Source organism: Artibeus jamaicensis, unplaced genomic scaffold (genome assembly GCF_021234435.1).
Source record: "Artibeus jamaicensis isolate MK-2021 breed Jamaican fruit bat unplaced genomic scaffold, CSHL_Jam_final contig_1127, whole genome shotgun sequence".
Lineage (NCBI taxonomy): Eukaryota > Metazoa > Chordata > Mammalia > Chiroptera > Phyllostomidae > Artibeus > Artibeus jamaicensis.
The window spans coordinates 2,375,963-2,396,910 of record NW_026521219.1 but is presented as its reverse complement, the minus strand read 5'-3'; the positions used below and the strand labels follow the sequence as shown (position 1 = coordinate 2,396,910).

At 40.8% G+C, this 20,948-nt stretch overlaps 1 protein-coding gene across 1 annotated transcript in view; it reads right to left on the bottom strand.

Moving 5' to 3' along the window:
* CD109 (CD109 molecule) overlaps positions 1–20,948 on the bottom strand; it is a 118,796-nt gene that overhangs the window by 88,291 nt on the left and 9,557 nt on the right. Inside the window, exons 3-4 of the mRNA XM_037147406.2 lie at positions 5,593–5,621; positions 939–1,169 (exon numbers count right to left, since the gene is read on the bottom strand). Coding sequence (XP_037003301.2) covers positions 939–1,169; positions 5,593–5,621 — 260 coding nt within the window. The remainder of the gene's footprint in view (positions 1–938; positions 1,170–5,592; positions 5,622–20,948) is intronic.

The following is a 20,948-nucleotide window of genomic DNA, read 5'->3' as shown; positions in this document are numbered from 1 at the left end:
GGCACAGTTCTAAATGCTTCACTTGCATCCTCTCACTTAATCCTCACAAGAAGTTTCTGAGATATTATTACACGTTTTAGAGATAAGGAAACTGAGGCTCAGGGAGGTTAATTTCTTCAAGGTCCCACAGCTAGATCTATTCTTAGACAGTGATTCTTTTAAGATGTTACATCAGATCACATCATGCCTCTTCTCAGCATTCTCATTTCACTCGGAATAAAACCCGAAGTCCATACAATGGCCAACAAGACCCTGTATGACCCCTCCTCCAACCCACCCACCTGTATCTCCTAAAATCTGTCCCCTCACTCCCTGGGGTCCAGCACACTGTCAGCCTGTGGTTGTCCCAATGCTCCTAACAGTGCCTTGGTGTGTGCTGTTCCCTCTGTGTTTATCAGCTCATTCTTTTATTTCCTTTAGGTCTCTGCTCAAATAGGATTTCCCTAATAACCACACGGGAAATGACAATCTCTTCTCTGCCTCTCTCTCACACACATACACACACACACAAATGTATACACATCTGTCCATCTACGTGTACGTGTGTGTTTATTTTCTGTTTCCCAATGCCCATTGCAATAGAAGCTCAATGTGAACAGAGACATAATGTTGTGTTCACTACCCTAACCCAGAACCTGGAACAGAAGTTCAATAAATGGTTCACGAATGAATAAATCAATGATGAAGAATTCAGGACTGGAACCCAAGCAAGCTGACTTTAGAGCCTGGACTCTCTCTTTCTTTTCCTTTTCTTTTTTTTTTTTTTTTTTTGAGCCTAAATTCTTAACCCAATGCTCTACCAGCTCCCTTCCTAGAGAGAGAATTCCATGTTGGGAGGAAAGATGTCCATGATGAATTCTAAGATAATGCGCAAAACTTAAAAGAGAGCTTCAGTAAGATGGCTTAAACTCCTTGCTTCATTTCTGTCTGGCACTTACCTTAATTAGAATGTTTAAGGAGGTTTTGTAAGGTTTAAAATCTGAGAAGAGTGTAACAATACGAAACTTCACTTCTTCCTTTGGCTTGTATAGGGGTTTGTCCGTTTGAATGAAGACAGTTATACTCTTGGTTTCGAATGATAAGCGTGTACTATTAGAGAATAAAATCTCATCCTCTGCGCGTCCAGTTACACGTAGCTCATAAATCTCGTTTGCACTGTTCAGAGGTAGCTAGGGAAAAAAGAGATCAGACATATCAAAGTCTCATTATTTCACCTCAAAAATATTCTTAATTATAAGGAGAAGAGAAAATGTAAACATACAGCATAATTAAAAGTAACTGCAATGTTGAAAATTTGCCCCTCCTAGGCCCCGAACTGAAACAATTTGCTCCCCTTTTTTTAACATCCTGTAGTTTGCTCTCCAATTAAATCACAGGATTTCTGGAATGTGAGACACACCTCCCACAGCTCACTCTCAGCTGCAGCCACTTGTCATTTCCTATTCCAAGTGCAAAGTCTTCCTTATTAAGAGTCATTATGGGTCAGAATGTCTAACATCCTTCCATGTTCTTTCCATGCCACGCCCTATCTGAGGCAGGCAGTCGGTGAAGGGCATATTCGCACAAGGTCTGGGTTCTGCTCTACGCGCTCAAGCTCGTTCTACAATGTGCTCTCTTCCTGCGCCTCGTGCACTGTGTCACTGTCCTGCGGGGCTACTTTTACCATTTCTATGAGAGAAATCCCACCTACCAGCATTAACAGAACAGAAGCCATACTCCGAAGTCTGAATGCGCTGTGTCATTTCACTCCACAATAATCCTTCTAATACAATTTTACAAACAAGGAAACTGAGGCCCAGAGGAGTTAAGAAAGTTGTTCCAGGTCAGCAGCTGAGATGCAAACCCAAGAGGAGCTATGCTACTCTTAAGATCCTTCATGTGGTGGTTTTTAAATATGTCCAGAAATTCTCTGACCCTCCTCCCTTGAAAAGATAGAGCCTAATTCCCCAGATTTAGTGGCTTCTCTAGAATAGAATGAGTCTGCATCACAGAAAGCATGGTTTCTGCCTTGTTCTCTCTTCCTTTGATTCCTCCCTCTGACAGTAGTCAGACACTATATGCTAAGGACGTTCAACAAGCCTGTAGAGAAGCCCACATGGGGTGGAGCTGAGGCCTCGCACCAACCCCCACTACCAACTCGCCAGGTGTGGGAACTACCTTACAGAAGATCTAGCCCTAGTGAAGCCATCAGATGACTGCAGCTCTGGTTGATATCTAGATTGCATTCTCATGAGACCCCAAACCAGGACTGCCCAACTATGTGGCCCCCAAATTCCTGGCCCACAGAAAGTTTGAGTAATAAAAGTTTATTGCTGTACTAACCCAAAGTTTTGGATTAATAAGTTACACAATAATAGATAACCAGCACACCTGACTTGTAGTTCATTTGCAGATGAATAAACTGAGGTTCTGCAACTCCATTCTGACTCCCTTTTGCAAATAAGTTTTATCCACAGAAAGCTCAGAGGAGATTTTCCAGTAATAGCTACCATAAAGCTAGGATTATGATGGTAAGAATAAGAAGGAAATGTAACAAACCACCAATAAAATGGTCAGCAGGAAATACTTAGGGAGAAAAGTACTGATGTCTGCAATTTCCTTGGAAATACATTTAAGAAACAAGATGGACCCTTGGTCAGGGAGCTCAGTTGGTTGAGAACTGTCCCAATGCACCAAGATGGCGGGTTCAAAGTCCGGTCAGGGCACACGCAAGAAACCAGCAATGAATGCATGAATACACGGAGCAACAAATCGGTGTTTCTCTCTGAAAAGTCAGTTGTCTTAGGGGAACTGAGAAAACATGGTAGTATTTCCATGTTTCCTTATTTTACTTCATTAATAACAGCAGTTACTATAAACAAATATGAAAATTTCAAATAATTTTCAAAATAAAATTGAGAAATATAAGATGATAGTTACTATTAAAAATAATACTAGTAATTTTACTTAACATAAACATTAAAAACATTTCTAATTGTAAAAATCACTCCCTTATTTTAAGTTATATTTACTTACAAATAATTTTTAACACATTTCTACAAAAAACAATCTTTGTATTAAGCAGCAATTGTTTTTATTTACTCCTTATTAAAGGCTCATTGTAGTGTATCAAAAGTATAAACAATGAGTAACCAGATGTTAATAACATTTGTTTTAAACAATTCAAATAGTCACATTTTACAGTAAAAAATTCAAGAAGGCCTTAAGAAATTTAAAGTACTACATTTAGCCCTGGCCAGTGTGGCTCAATGGATTGAGCACCAGCCTTGAAACAGAAAGGTTGCTGGTTTGATTCCCAGTCAGGGCACATGCCTGGGTCTTGGGCCGGGTCCCAGGTTGGGGGTATGCAAGAGGCAACCAATCGATATTTCTCTCTCTCTCTTCCCTCCCTTCTCCTCTCAACAAAAATAAATAAATAAAATCTTTTAAAAAATGAAATAAAATACTACATTTACAAATATCAGAATGCAAGTGTGCTTTGAAAGTTGGGTCTATTTTAACTGAAAACTTACAAAACTGCAGAACCTTCTGTTTTTGCCAGTGTTATCAAGTTTCCCCAGACATTTTATGAATAAGTCTTTAAAACTGCTTTAGTAAAAAGGGGCAAGTCCTAAATATAATCTCTAGTAAAGATTTCAATAAATAATTGCCATGGCTACATATAATAGAAATAGCATAATATTAAAGACACATATAGGATGTTGGAGTTAGTATTTCATATAGTTAAGACTTAAAAGAATAATAGTGGCCACACTGCCAGCTAATGATAGTTCAGACGAGTCCACTTTACTCCAGCAGTATTGGAATGAGCCCAAAGGCCCTTATCCCACCCACAGGCCTTCCCTTTTCAGCCTTTTTGCACTTCCGGCCTGTGCAACTGCAGATTTCTTTGAGGAAACCAGACAGTTATTGTGCTTTAAGCTATGATTCCTGAACTTAAGTCCCACCTCTTTCTGCTATAGGGAAATTATGTTACACAAAATTCATTTCAATCTTCTCATTTGAATGCCCTTTCAACAGTGTTATAGACATAGGCACTGGTGGCCAGTATCTAATGTTGTAGGTTACATCAATGCAATCTAATGTTTTCTTGTCACCAAGATGGGTTCCCAGCGCCACTTTTGCCTGCTGTGCCCTTCCCCTACCCACCCCCACTTTATTTAGTAATAGAAAAGATGAATATTTCTTAGTAAGGAAAACACAAATACAATAACTAAGAAACTTAACAGCTGTGGAGAATATAAGTAACTTTTATGAGGTGTTGTTTGGGAGCACTAGGTTCTCTAGGAACCCCTCAAAATGAATGTGGTTTCTGCATGTACTTGACATGTAACCTTCAAGAGGTAATGGGGGAACCCAGCTCATCAAGTAATGCTGACCCCACGTATGGAATGTGTCAGGGTCAAAGTCATTAGTCATCTATTCTCAGATAAGTATGATAAATTGTACCTCTTGTTGGATGCTGTGGTCTACTCTATTGTACATCAAACCATGAGACGCTCCAAAATGAAGCATAGTAATAAAAGTACAAACTTGCAAATCAAAGCTATGGGAACTAGGATTAGTTCACAAACAATATTTAATAATCACATTCTATTATTCGATATTCCCTCAACACAGTGATAACCCCTTGGCATGTGTGTATCAAATTTCACAGCATTCTGACATCTCATTTCACCTGCAGGGAGCCGCCATGAAACAGAGACAGTGTCTTACCGCCTTCTCCAAGGCTGGGACTAGAGTGAGGTGAGTGAGGCACTCACCTCAGGCCCAAAATGTAAGAGGGTTCCAAAAAGCTCAGTAATCAAAATAAATAATGTTATTTTAGGTAGTTTAAAATATCAAAAATAATACAAATAATTAAATCATGAACAGAAAATTGGAATTTTAAACAAAGACAGGATCAGTATTGCTGATGCTTTCTTTTGCATTAGGCTCCGACATGGCTCAGCACGACTCTGCCCTTTTCCGGCACAAGGAAACTACCGTATTTTGCCATGTATAATGCACAGTATTTTTGCCCAGTTTCTTTAGGGAAAAAATAAGAATGTACATTACACATGGGTAGTACTTGAAATACCTTGTATCTGTTCTTGTGTTTTATAATTATTTGTTATGTAAAATTTCTTGTACCATAATATGTTTGAAAATAAACGCTGAAATTCCTTTACAACACAAAAAAAAACAAGCATCTAAATATAAATAAATAATTGAATTAAAAAATGAAAATGAAAGATTTTTTTCCTGAAAGTCTGGGCCAAAAATGTGGGTGCGCATTATACACGGCAAAGGATGGAGTGTTAATTACACGCCCAGGACTGCAGGGTTCACTACAGCAGAAGCAAGATCAAACTGGCCCAGGCTCCTGAATAGTCCAGGCCAGCTTCCCTCAGTTAAGTTCTCTGTTTTATAAGAGGAAAATCTCTGCTAGGAGTTTAAAGGAATATTTTTTCTCAAATAGTCTGAAGTTGGAACAAAACTCAAGCCAAACACACAAAAATTAAATTGATAATAAAACCAATAAAATGTCAATGTATTTAATTCACTGATGCAATGTATATTTCCAAAACCAAACTTTTAATGGATACTTACTGATGGGAGAATAAGTGTCCTGAAAGAGCCTAAAAGAAAAAGGAGAAGAAAAAAGAGTCATAATTTGAATCCAATGATACAACCCTGAACTCACAAGACTCCCCTGATACTCTTGCATATGGAGGGAATTGTAAACTAATGAAATCATAAACTTATTTGGTCAAACCAAAACAATTTTATTAATGCTCAGAACACCTGAAAGATTATTACATATTCTTGTGCCAAAGAATTAAGGAAAACTGAACCAGACTTAAAGTGCTATCAGTGGATGAACTCCCCCCAAAATCAGTAAGTTCTACTTTTCTTTTTCCATAATCATTTTTGTTGTCATGGTCACTGCTGTTCTTGTTGCTGTTTTAAGGTTATACACATCTGAGCAACACTTCAGACAGTGCACAGAAGGAATCTGAGGTTCATTACTTATGTTCTCATACCCTCATGACAACGGAAGAAGTGGAAGAAGGCATTAGTCATGTCAGTGGTGAGCTGGGACTCATAACTGACTCATTAGTATTAGAGTGATGCAGAGTATTTTTATGTAAAGTTTCTAAACATAGGACTGCTAATTCAACTCATGCTAGTTTCTCATCAGATCCCTTTATTTCAAGGGAAAAAGCATTTCATGTTAAAAATAAAAGAGTATGTATCCACAGTTCCCATTTAGGTGACATGAATTCAGAGATGGTGACAGACCCTCAGTTCCTTTGTTCATTTAAGAAGTATTTATCCAGGGTACCAGAATGAACAAGACAAACACGGTCCCTCTCCTGGAGGTCATGTGTCTATTCCACAAGGGCAGCCCAGCGCAGAGCAAGGGTTAAGCGAGTGGCCTCTGGAATCAGACCACGCCAGCTTTATCCTGAGTCAGTTACATACCACCCTGGTCCTTGGCCATATTACCCAATTCTCCAGAGTCAGTTTTTTTACCCTTAAATTGAGGGTGCTAACAATCATACCAATCTCACAAGGCAGTTGTAAGGAATAAGTATGTAGACGCTTGTAAAGTGTATAGAAAAATGCCTGGCACATAGGAAACACTTTGTAAGTGTAAGCCATTATAGCTGGAAGAGTTTGCGCATTGGGAATGTTAGTGTGCCTCTATACAAGTGGTCTTCAAATGTTTGTGATGGAGTGTTCAATCAATAAAATATCTAGTATTGTACACATTACCAATGTCAACTCAGATTTATAAAGATATACATGCACTTTATCAAACAAAATATTAAATATTATAAAACCTTAATTTCTTAGTTTTGCTCAGAATTATAGAATAAAAGTTAGTAACTGTTCTACCCACATCCTTATAAATGGGCTTATGCACTCCCAGGTGTGTGCACACCCACTCTGGAGACCACTGCCCAATGGGCCTCAAGGAAATACAAATATGTTTTCAGGAGCAGATAAGCAATTCACCAACATCATTTACCCCACTTAGAACATATCCGTTTATCCAATAACTGCCGGCCGCTACAGAGAGCAAAGAGCAGGAGTCTTAGGTAACAGGTCATTGGAACAAAAAATGTGTTTGAAAGATGAAGGAAGAAAATTAAACACGGGCTGCAACTGAGGTGGAGCAGGGAGAACAAAAGAGGGGTCAAGGGAAAATGCCTAGAGAAAATGATGCCGGAGTCTTGGGTTGCAGGATAAGGAGAAATTAGCCAGGTAAGGAAGGAGAGGAAGAGTTTCCAGGCAGAGTGGCAGGAAATGCAAAGGAGTAGAGGTTAACATGAGTCTATGGAAGCGAAGATCTTGGGTGAGACAAGATCAGAGGTAGGAAGAGGGTGGTAAAGATGAGAGACCTCTTAGACACAGTGAGCCCTCTCCAGGACTGTCCCTGGTTACACTGTTATCCTAACCCCCGGACACAGCATTCTTGCTGGGCTTTTCTTTATTTAGCAAAATATTTGTATGAGATGGCTTTAATTTGCACAATACTTAACTTTGAAATTTTATAATCATGCTTTGGAAATATTTCAACTTAAGGAAGAAACTTTGACTCATCAGTTCTTTATTTTTTAGTAAACAAATTTTTAAAATTCATTTTAATTATGTTTTCAGCTGCTTCTGTCTTTGGAGGCTTTTAAAAAGAAAACCAAATTAGGTCCACTTCGATGTCCACTAATTTCTTTTCATGGACTTTGTATGATGCTGGCAGGTCACATCTCAGCTCTGCAACAATGTCGATCTTGATTTTCCATTCTTTTGAATGTGTTCTCCAGTTACGGATTTGTGTAAAGACTATATTGCTGTTCTTGCCATCCTCAAAGCAGCCTTCAGAAATGCCATATCTGTCCCTCTATTATTTTTGGTGTCAGAGGGAGGATTCATAATTACTGTAAAAAGTTACTGGGCCATTCTGTTAGATAATGAACACACACCACATCGAACCAGGTCAACATTTGTTAACTCAGACTTTCCCTCACTCCTGTTACATATTCCCAGTGCATCTTCATCTATGTCGAATCCAACACACAGCTTGTGATGTGAGGCCTGGTGGAATACTGGTGGTGTGGCTGTTCCGAACCCAACCACTTGTTCCGGCGACTCTCCAGTTCCTTGAGCCTTAATTTCTTCATTTTTAAAAAAGTGTGGGCTCTCCGGGTTTACAGGCAGTGGATCTGCAAAGAAACCTGTTTAACCTGAATTTCCTATACCCCTCAACCCCCTGGCCCGTTTTTTAGTGCTACTGACTAAGGGGCCAGGCAGGGGAGGAAGAACCAGGGGAACACTGGGGCCCAGGCCATTTCTGCTCTTCTCCTCCCACTACTGGCGGAGGGAGTCTTCTGCCAGCCTCTGACCACCCTGCCTCCAGGGTATTCGCCCCCCACCAGTTGGGATTCTTGGAGATCAACCAAGGCTCCAACCTGGATTTCACACACCGCATCGGGACATTTCAAGAAGCTTCTGGCACAGTCATGCCAGAAGCCTAGTTCTTATTTTTAATGATACAGTGAGTTGACCAAAAAGGCCCTTTAGTTTTTTCTGTGAAATAAAAGACATTTTTTCACTTTCACCAATAGCTTTATTGCTTTGGATATTTTGAGTATATCGGCTATCTCCCACATGGTACAACACTGACTGTTCTCAATTAATGTCTCAATTTCATCTCCATCCACTTCAGCTGGTCCACCCAACCCTGAAGCATCGTCCAGCGAGAAATCTCTAGAACAAAACATCGCAAATCACTTTTGGCACATTCCATAACTTACAAGACCTTCCCCATACACTCCACAAATCTCTTTCTAGTTGCATTTTTACCTTTCTTGAAATAATAGAGCATGATATGCCAAAAATGTTGTGTATTTTCTTCCATCTTCAGTATTAAAATGACTGTACCCAATTCACCAATTTTGTAAGTTCTTTTAAATGCACTCGGATATGGCAGCTGTCACAATACAATCTAACAAAATTGTTTTTAATGAAGGACAAGTTAGTGCTACTAGAGCCACCTTGCAGAAAAAAACAAACGAACTTTTTGTCCAACCCAACAGACACATTCTATACGGAACTGAAGTGAAATTGAGAAGCCCTATGATACTGCAGGAACTAAACTTGGTGAAACACCCAAAAGAACCACAGGCAGACAACTTACTTGACAAGTTCTGTCTTATAAAAACATTTATCAAAAAGAGATATGGTACTCTGCAGACAAAGAGACGACCATGGAAATATTTGGGCTGAAACACTGAAACATTCCTATATGGAAACAATTTGGGATTGAGAATATCTGCCACAGAGCAGAATTTGCTCTGATCTTACCAGGTACCTCAGCACATGTAGAGAAAGTGTTTTCTCAATTAAAAATATGGTCACTATATACCAACAATGAACAACTGGAATTTGAAATTAAAAACAAGAACATGAAATACTTAGGTATAAATTTAACAAAATATCTAAAGGAGGTACAAGATCTAAATGAGGAAAACTACAAAACTCTGCTAAACAAAATCAAAAAAGAACTAAATAAATAAAAATATATTCCAGCTTCACACACAGAAAAACTCAATATTGTCAAGTTGTCAGTTCTTCCCAACTTTATCTACATATTCAATACAATCACAATCAAAATCCTACCAAATTAATTTATGGACATTGACAAACTAGTCTAAAGTTTCTGGGAGAGACAAAAGACCCAGCACAGCCAACTCAATAGGGAAGGAAAAAAATTGGAAGAATGACACTATCAAATCTGAACACTTACTACAGAGCTACTGCAATAAAAAGAGTGTTGTATTGGGAGAAATAAATAGACACATAGATTAATGGAGGAGAGCAGAAAGCCCAGGAATAGACTGCCCTAAATATAGTCAGTTGATTTTTTTTTTTGCTTTATCCTGAATTTATTTTTTTTTACTTTTTTAAAAATTTTATTTAATTATTTTTCAGTCAGTTGATCTTTAACAAAGCAGCAAAGGCAATGAAATGGAGCAGAGAGAGAGTCTCTTCAACAAAAGTACTGGAACAACTGGACATCCACATGGAACAAAAATGAATCTAGACACACACTTTATACCCTTTACAAAATTCAACTCAAATTGGATCATACACTTAAAGGTAAAAGGCCATTAAAAGAAAAGAAGGAAACTTAAATGCATATTACTAGGTGGAAAAAAGCCAGAACAGAGGCTTTTCAGACTGTATAATTTTCAGACTGTGTAATTCCAACTATTTGAAGTTGTGGAAAAGGTACAATGATGAAGACAATAATAAGATGAACAGGCAGAGCACAGACTTCTGGGCAGTGAAAGTACCTTGTATGATATTGTAATGATGGATCCATTATTCCATGTTTGTCCAAATTTATAGAATGTACAACATCAAGAGTGAACCCTAAAGTAAACTATGGATTTGGGGTGATTTTGATGTTATGATGTGTCAATGTACGTTCATCCTTGCTAAAGAAAATCAATACCATTCTGGTGAATGATGTCGACAACAGGGGAAGCTATACATGTGTGGAGGCAGGGGTGACACAAGAAATCTGCAAAAGATAAAACCATGTACACATATGACTATATCTACATAGATATATAATGGTCGGGCAACTTGAGCATTCTAACAAATAATGGATTACAACCTACTGAAAAAACAAGTCTGCGAATTTATACTGCTATGTAATTAAGTAGATCACTAACTGAGGGAGAAGGGAAAGTTCTTCTTTACCACAGAATTCTAACTAATAAATGTAAAAGGAACCATGAAATTAGAAAATGTCACAACCACCATGGTAATAAATGATTCAGCCAATAATGATCCATCTTGTGTGTACAAACTGGGGGAGTGAGACTCACGAGAAATAACAAACCGCCGTTGTTTTAAGCCACTTGGTTTTGGAGTTGGTTCACTCACAGTAACAGATACCGGGAACACTTACGAATTTTTTTTCAAAAAAAAGGTTAACTAGCAAACCTCTGAAGCTGCACAGTCCATTACAGTGGCCTCTAGCCACACGTGACTATTGAGCAGCTGAAATACATTCATTGCACATGTAAAATACACCCTGTTTTCCAAGGCTTAAAACAACAAAAAAGACTGTAAACTAGCTCAATAATTTTTGCAGTCATTACATGTTGAACTGATCATATTCATAAAGTATTGGGTTAAATAAATATATTATGATTAATTTCATGTTTCTTTTTACTTTTTTAATGTGCTTACTCAAAAGATCGCATTACACTGGACAGTGTTGGTCTAGAGGGTAGAAGACTTAGGGTGTTGCTCAGAAGCAATAAAACAACCAACAGCCCTGTGCATAAGATTTTTAATTTTGTGAATACAATATTGATACTACTTCAAGTGTTCTACAACCATTACACATATTGACCGGTTTAATCCTCACCATGATCTTATTAAGTATTATCCTTAATTCGCACATGAGAACCCTGTCACAGCGCCATTAAGTGCCTCGCCCAGGATCACACAGAAAAGAAGGGAGCCCGGATCTAAGCCCCGCAGCCCGGGTCCCATCTCTAAACCGCCACTCTGTACTGTCTCTCAGGCTGAAAACAGCAGCTGTACTTTTGTTCTTTGATTCCTACCTTTGATTACTGCAGAAGTTCCACAGCCCAGAGAGCCTGCTGGTGCACGTGGATATCACCACTCTGTCACAGAGGCTCCAAATCATCTCAGATTCCTTTCTCCCCGCAACTTTCTGTCAGTCACCACCAGAGCCTAAAGTTTCTTCCTCCCCAATGTTTCCCCCAACCCTTACAGTTATACTATAAGCGCTGCGGCACTGAAATTAATTTTAAAATAACTCATGCTATACAACAACTTGTGAAACAGATGTTTGAAAACTAGAAGAGCTCCCAACTCGTATCAGTTCTTCACGCTACACAGTTATGATACATTTTAAGTTAATTTCAAGATCTGAAATATCCCTGTTAAAAACAGAGTAAAACAATAACCCCATCTAAGGTTGAGTTCCAACTCTGAGGTGATGAAAGTGCAAAAGGTTTTGTAGGGGGTGCCTTGGGATGGGCACCTGAGGAAGGGAAGGAAAGAGGACTAGGGAGAGGGATGGGGAGAAAGACAACCGCAGGCTCAAGAGACGTCCACAAGGGGCACTCAGAGGCAGCCATGACCCTTGGGCGTTGTCCTGAGTTGGCTGAACCTCCATCCAAGGAGGGGTTGATCCCCACCCGAGGAGGGGTGCCCCTCAGGCAAGGAGACTCCCTTTAGCTGATGTCATCCCCAGAGGGTGCTGGCTCTGAGAACAGCCCTCCCACAGGCTGGGGCAATGGGTCCTTCATCCCTCAAGGACTGTATCTGGGTGGTACAGCAAGGCACACACCACAGTGGAATAAAACCAAAAAAATTAAACTGCAGCAAGCTGAGCCCCAACAGACCTGCACCCTCAATTACTAAGAGTTAACTTATTTTTCATCACGTTAGGATAAATCATCGGGTTGGCTCTTTTGTCAGCCTGGTGACTAAGGAAACAATATGCTTCCTTTCTATCACGGCCTGACACACTGCCTACCTCTCACCACTGGCAAATTTACAAAGACTAAAAGGGGGGGGGGCATAATTTGTTTATCTAAGTGACGTGAAGCAAGGACAAAGTAAAAAACAGCTGGGAATCTACTATCCAAATAAAATAGGTTTTTAGCAATCCAAAACCAGTTACCCAAATTGGAAGTGCAGAGATCCCACTCGTAGAACTTTTTTTAAATGTAGCTCTTTTTTTTTGGAGAAAGAATTTTTCTATCTTTTTTAAATTGTATTTTATTGATTATGTTATACAGTTGTCCCAATTTTCCCCCTTTGCTCCCCTGCACCCAGCACCCCCACTCCCTCAGGCCATCCCCACACCATTGTTCATGTCCAAGGGTCGTGCATAGAAGTTCTTTGGTTACTCCATTCCCTAGACTGTACTTTACATACATGGCTATTCTGTAACTATTTGTACTTCTTAATCATCTCGCCTCTTCAACCATTGTCCCCCACATCTCTCTACCACCTGGCAACCATCAAAACCCTCTCTGTATCTATGATTCTGTCTCTGTTCTTCTTGTTTGTTCAGTTTGTTTTTTAGATTAAATTGTTGATAGATACGTATTTATTGCCATATTATTGTTCATGGTTTTGCTCTTCTTTTTCTCAAATAAGTCCCTTTAACATTTCATTAAATAATGTTTTGGTGATGATGAACTCCTTTAGTTTTTTCTTGTCTGGGAAGCTCTTTACCTGCCCTTTGATTCTAAATGATAGCTTTGCTGAGTAGAGCAATCTTGGCTGTAGGTCCCTGTTTTACATGACTTTGCATATTTCTTGCCAATCCCTTCTAGCCTGCAAAGTTTCTTTTGAGAAATCAGCTGACAGTCTTATGGGAACTCCCCTGTAGGTAACTAACTGCTATCCTTTTGCTGTTTCTGAGATTCTCTCTTTATCTTTAACCTTTGTCGTTTTAATTATGATGCGTCTTGGCATGAGGCCTCTTTACAACCATCTTGTTTGGGACTCTCTGTGCTTCCTGGACTTCCATATTTATTTCCCTTGACCAAATTAGGGAAGTTTTCTTTCACTATTTTTTCAAATAGAGTTCCAATTTCTTGCTCTTTCTATTCTCCTTCTGGCACCCCTAGAATATTGTACCTCTTGAAGTTGTCTCAGAGGCTTGCTTGCACTATCTTCATTTTTTTGGACTCTCTTTTCTTCTTGTTGTTCTCATTAGTTGTTTTTTGCTTCCTTGTGTTCCATATCATTGATTTGATTGTTGGCTTCATTTACTCTACTGTTATTTCCCTGTAAATTGTTCTTTATTTCAATTACTGTATCCTTCATTTCTGACTGGACCTTTTTATGCTTTTGAGGTCCTCACTAAGTTCCTTGGGCAGCCTTATAACCAGTATTTTGAACTCCACATCTGTTAGGTTGCTTATCTCTCTTTTGTTTACTTTTTCTGGAGTTTTGATCTGACCTTTCATTTGAGCTGTGTTTCTTTGTCTCATTTTGGCAGCCTCCCTGTGTTTGTTTCTGTGTATCAGGTAGAGCTGTTATGACTCCCTGTCTTGGTAGCATGGCCTAAAATAGCAGGTATCCTGTAGGGTCTGGTGGCACAGCCTCCGCTATGGTCCAAGCTGGCCCACCTGAGGTGTTCCCTTTGTACGGGCTGAGTACACCCTCCTGTTGTAGTTGAGCCCTGGTTGCTGTTGGCAGGTTATGGGAGGGATTTACCCAGGCCAGTCAGCTGCAGGGACTGACCGTGACCACCAGCCTCCACCCGCTGTGGAGGACCAGCTGTGCAGGGGCAGGGCAGTTGTGTTCCGCCGTGGTCTGCAGCTGTCCACTGAGTGCTCAGGCTCCAGGGTTTCCCAGGTGGTGCAGACCAATGTCATTCCTCACCTGTGTTCTCTTCAGGGCCACCCTGCATGAGTTACAAAGCAATATAAGATGGCCGGTACTTATGCAGGGTTTAGAGATTCCCAGGCAAAGCCAAGCTGTGAATCTAGGCTGGCTGCTGTTAGTGCCACACGGGGGCCACTTGGCAAGAGGTATGGGGTTTAGGGGCCACTGAGGCTGGCTGTTGCTTGTTTGAGTGGATTTAGGAAGTTGTGAAGCATGAGCCAAGACCAGCCATTCACATAGAAAATTCAAGGTTAACAGTTTGGATGGGCCCATAAGTTTGGTGGGATGGAGCCTCAGAGGATCTAAGGGTGGGGTAAACAGTATGAGCCAGGTTGATAGAGTCTTAGAGATGGCACCTGCCTGCCTGCTTTGTGGCTCTGTGGGAAGAGGACTCAGCCAAAGGACAATGGCCTCTGCCCACTTTTATGTCTGGAAGAAAGCTGTCCCCAGCTCCTGCCTTGATGCCAGACACTTCAGTTCCTCCCTGTATGTCACTGGTGCCTTTCAAGCATCTACCCCGGTGCTGGAGTTCGGAGGGAGTGAGTCTGAATAAGTCCGTGTTTGGGTTCTTTAAGGGGAACTGCTTGGGACTCCAGAAGTTTCTTCCACTGATTCAATCTCTGCTGGTTTTTGTTATGGGGACTCAAGTTCCTGGCATTGGAACCCTGGGCTGGGGGGCCTGTTGTGGGGCTGGGACCCCTCACTCCAAGATATCCCTCCTGCACTTTTACCCACTACACATGGACGTGGGACCAGGCTGTTCCACATCTCCACCCCTCCTTTAACGTAGCTCTTAGTAGAGTCAAAGCTTTGACAAGTTTTTGTCAAGAAACTGGAATGGGATTGACACATGCCTGGGCCCCCCTGCCCTGACACACGAAGCCCACCCTTTCACAGACCCAGGAAAGACACAGCTGGAAACAGAAGCCGCCTCCAAAAGCTGATTCTTGCTCAATTCAGAGAGTGACTCAAGGTTGGGTGAGCTGATTTAAGGCCCACACACTGGTCTCATGTGTCCTTATTAAAAGGGCAACACTGAGTACTTGACATTTTTTTCTACTTTCTTTCCTCTAAATTTACAAATGCAGCCTGGAATCTCCTAGGCACTTAAGTTTTATTTGAAAGTCCTAACATTTTAGCAATAATAATGAGAGTGGTGTAGTAGAAGTGTAGATGAGGAATAGTAATGTCTTTCTCTCCTGTTGCTAGGCTAAGGATGAAATACGTAGTATTTACAAGTCGTTGTGAACTTTTTTCTCTTTTGGCAAAACTCCAGTCAGACATGGGAAATAGTCATCGCCTCATGAAACCCTGAGTGGCACTCTTTTAAATCACTGAGCAAAGATATAGTCTGTTACGTAAAGTCCTTTTTGACCTTATTATAGGTAACTTTGTAAAACTTTTATCATTTTTGTGTATAACCAGAGAAAGTCAGTCTTAACACCCTTCAGATGCTTTCTCTTTCTAGCACCGCTAAACTACTCAAAAGAAACCTTGTGTTCCCGCTTCTCACTTGGCACAAGCCTGAGTACTGGCCTTTTGATTTACAAATAGAGTCGATGCTATTTTTAAATTGTATAAATAGCATACACAAAAACTAACCTTTCCTTAACTTTTTAAACACACTCTGTAACACCATATGCTGCCTCTTCTGACATCTGTGCTCACAAAATAGCTCTGTACAAGAACATTGAAAGGAAGGAGTACTGTGTAACTGGAAATCCAGTAGGTCCAGAAATATCCTCTATAGGAAAAAAAAGGCTTTCTACATAATATATGCCAGACTTAGTATTTACTGCTTAATTATTTCTGACAGCTCCTGCTATTCAATAATATACTGCTGTGGATGAAAAAGAGCCACGCACTAACCTGACAAGTTCAGGGGAGGCTTGCATGGCAGCCTTACAAACTCAGAGACCTAAAGTAACTACACAGTGATAGGGGAACTCAAGTGTTAAAAAAATTGACCTTAGTTGATAGGCTTCAGTGATTAATGCATGTGGAAAGCTATTATTCCAGGAACTGGAATGCATGACTCCAGGAGATGACAAGGAAGTCACTTTTGTGCCCCAAGAGGTCTGCGAGTGATGGAGATGGTATCCACGCCACTGTGTTCTAGGGAGGGAACACTCCTGATGCAGGTAAAGAATTGCTGATCAACAGATAGAAACGGACTAGGCCAATGGACACCAGACTGCAACTCTTATCCAGTTAACCTTCCCCCCAAACCCCTTACCTATTCTTTCCTCTTCTTATAAAAAGGTACACTTGAAATGAGATGTTAACACAGTTTTTAAGGGTACATAACCCTCCCTCTTCTCAGATCACTGGTATGTAAATAAAGAGCCCACAAAAACTCAATCTTTGTTTCTACTTATTGGTTCTGGTAGTGACAGGTGGCATGAATGCCAACTTTTCTGGTTTCAGTTGGATGGTCTAAAATTAAAATTTCCTAGCTAAAAGCAAACCATGGCAGGTAGTCCTGTCCTGGGTGGGTATCTTCCTTGACATTCTTTACCTTAACTGAGCCTGCCATTGTCTTTCTGCATCTAAAATAGCATGCCTTTGGAATGTCTGAGAAATGCCTTCTCCCAGAGCCCTCAGGGCGCAATCTCCCACCAGAATCCCTCATTGTTACCTTGTTCTATGAGCTATAAATGTGAACTGTTAACTATCCTATATCCACCAATGCAAAATAAGTATTTGTCTCTTCATTTTACTCTTTATCCAATCCCAGAGATCTCCCCACTTTACTTTCTCCCACCCCCCTAATCTATCACCAATGAAGCTATCACCTAATCCAGCACCAAAGGCTCCATTCTCTGGGGTATTTTCTCAATTTATTGAGATTTTGCTTCCTGGCAATTATTGCCAGTTTGGCTCAGATAAACTCATATGAATTATTATACTCACAAATATAAAAGAAGTATGCATCTGTTTCATTTTTTATCCAATCCCAGAGATTTCCCTGCTTTACTCTCTCCCACCTTCCTAATACATCACCTAATGAATCTCATGTAACCTCCTTACATCATTCCCTTTGACTATAACATATAAAATAAGTGGTAGCCCATCCCTCCTGGTGTGGCTCAGTTGGTTGGAGCATCATCCCATAAACCAAAAGGTCACGGGTTTGATTCTTGGTCAGGACACATGTCTACATGGCAGTTAAAAGAGCCTACGAGAGGCAGCCAATCGATGTTTCTCTCTCACATAAATGTTTCTCTCCCTCTCCCCCTCCCTCTCTTTTTTCTTTTTTTAAAGATTTCATTTATTTATTTATTTTAGAGAGAGGGAAAGGGAGGGAGAAAGAGAGAGAGAAACATCGATATGCAAAAGAAACACTGATTGGTTGCCTCTCACACACCCAAAACTGGGGACCTGGCCAGCAACCCAGGCATGTGCCCTGACCAGGAACCAAACTGGTAACTTTTCACTTTGCGGCCAACCAACTGAGTCACACCAGTCAGAGCTCTAAAAAAGCAGTGAAAAAATGTCCTCGAGTGAGGATTTAAAGAAAATTAAGTGGTACAACTGCCATTTTCCAGAGAATTTCCTCAAATCCATTGAGGTTTTGCTTCCTAGCAATGGTCACCAGTTTGGCTCAAAGAAACTCCCAAAAATGTTCTACGGGTCTGAACATTTCTTACGTGGACAATAGGTGGAAAAATAAAAAGAACGATATTTTGTGACATGTGGAAATTAGATGAACTCCGAATTCATGCTCCATAAAGATCTGTAGGTACACAAGCACACTCAGCTGTGTTGCGCTATGAATGGCTACACGCACCACAAAGGCAAAGCTGACCGGCTGCCGCAAAACCTTAAGGCCACCCAAACGTACGATGTTTACCATCGGGCTCTTTGCACATTTATAGTATGGCTGTCCTTCCAGGGAGACTTCTTCCTTCCCCAAGGGATACAGAATGAGACTGAAGGCCCACTCAAGTCCGAGTCAAACGGGCATCAACACAGAGACCTGACCACGCGCCGCAGGGTGGCGGGAGGCACCAGTACTGACAAATACGCAGCCCTGGGAAACGTGAGGTGCACCATCTCGGACACTCCTGAGTGTTTCATCACATGCCAGGCACTATGGTGAATGTTGTAAGGCAGTGCACCAAAAAAAGGGAAAAGAAATGGGTGAAATTATTTCCATAGCATAATTATTTAACCCAATATATCCAACATCTAACCACTGACCACGTAATCATCATAAAAAATGAGTTTCATTGCATTTTTGGTACTAAGTATTCAAAATCTGGTGTGTGTGCTATAGGCGCAGTCCAGCTCGACTGGTACGAGCCACACTTCAAAGTGCTGGAGAACTAAGTCCCTGTGGCTGGTGGCCACCATACGGGGCAACGCGGATTTAAAGCACTGCCTCATTTAATTCTCACAATGTCCCGAGGTAGGCACTATTATTATTATCATTACAGAAATAGAAAACTGACACCAAATGATATGAAGTGACTTGCTCCAAGGCCACACAGGGAGCGCTGAGGGTTCAATTCCAGTGTGCCTACCGAGCCCCCATTCTGATCCACTGTGTCTCCCAAACTGTACAGAACAGACCTGCCTATTTCTCCCAAAATGTTAGCCCAAACAAAATCTCATAAGCTCTCCCTGTGCCTACTCTGTAGCTTGGTGCGCCCTGGTGTTAGGATTTGAACACATCCACTCGTCCGTCTTTTCTCCCTTATCCGTGTTACTACCACCTCTCTCCCCTGTGCAGCCCTGCAGGCACTCATCCTTCTCCTGTTAATCTGTCTCACATCAATTTGATCATTAGTCCAGCCAGACGAATTTAGGAAGACAAGAAGGAAAATTACTTTTCCTGGCCCATGCTGCCACCATAAACAGTCCCTTTCTCGTCTCTCTTATGTGCCCCTTCCCCACACACCAATGTAAGTATCGGCCTTCACATTCCAACAGTCCACAGTCCAGCAGGGACCCAGGTTAAGGCACCGCCAGGGAACATCTCCAGTCTCTGCTTCTCTCTCCAACTGGTCACTGCTTTTAACGTTTATTCTCACTTCCAATAAAGAGGCGGCCAGTCTGTACAAGTTAGAGTCAGATTCACTATGGCAAAGTTTTCCTAAAACCGTATTTTGATTTTATCCTCTTTATCTCAAGTTCATACTCTACTCGTCCTCTTCTATTTCTTTCTTACATCGAAGAAAAAGTACACTTTTTTAAAGAACAATCTGCTCACCTGAGTTCCTAATCCCAATCCCACCACCTCTTACCCATAAATTATCCACCCTGCGCCTTTTCATCAACTTTATCTCTCCCTGGGCCTTTTAACAGACCTCTTTCCTTTTCATTGTCAAATTTTTGCAGAGCAGTCTACACTTTCTGGTTATGTTTTCACCCCACCCACCTATCACTTAAAGCTTGGCTTTTCCTCTCAACTTAAAACTATTCACTTGAGGATCCCCAGTGCCCCTTTCTTTGTCCTCCTCTTCTCTGACCTTCCGGGACTCTTGGAACTATTAAAACCTCTGTAACTCCCTTGGTTTCTGAGACATCTAACCATCTTCAATCTGTCCCGGCCTCCGGCTGCTCAATGTCTATCCACTTCATTGAGTTCTTCTCCTCCTCCCGAGCTCTGTTGTTAGTCTTGTTCTTTTCAGAAGCATTGTCTCTCCGGCGCCTCTCATGCATTCCCACCAAGACTTCATTTCACATACTGCCTGCCTCTGTGAAAACAATGCCTTAAACTCTCTCCCTCCCTACAATTTCAAAACTACCTGCTGAACATCTCCATCTGAGTGTCTCCTCAAACTTATATCTAAAGCAGAATGTAACATCTTTCCAGAAAACACACACACAAACCTCTGTCTCCTTCTCACCACCTCACTCTCAGCCACTGGCTCTTTCCTCTGGCACACCCTTCTCTTCTCCAGTATGAGAAGTAACTGTTCCCACTAAAATGCCAATACGTCAGCAGAGGTGGAACATTTATGAATGGATATTTGTATCGCTCTGGATCTAAAAGGTAAAACAGTACTAGGTACAGGATTACGCATAATAAGTACTATTTACAAACCACACTGAATTTTTTATACAAACAAAAATAAAAACTCTCCAGGCTTCTGCACTTTTATTATACGTTATCCTTCCAAAACCTCTAAACTTTCTCTAATGCCTTCCTTCCTCTTATTCCCCACCCCTCATTTATTCACATTTCACGCAGAGCAAATAATAAATGAATGGGGAGAAATGTCACCAGGGAAACAACTAGTTTCAGCATTGCAAAGCCCTCTTAAAAACATAAAGCAGCAATTTTCAACCAGTGTGCTGCAAGAATTTTTAAAACACACAATACCTGACTTTGTAGTCAGGGGCACTGACCTCTTTTCCCTTAGATTGTCAAATAAAAAAAAATGACAATAGCCAACACAATAACAGCCATCTGGTATGAACAAATCAAAATTATACCTATCTTTTGGTCAAATTGGCAAACAAATATATTTTTAATGTGCCACAGAATTTTAGTAATT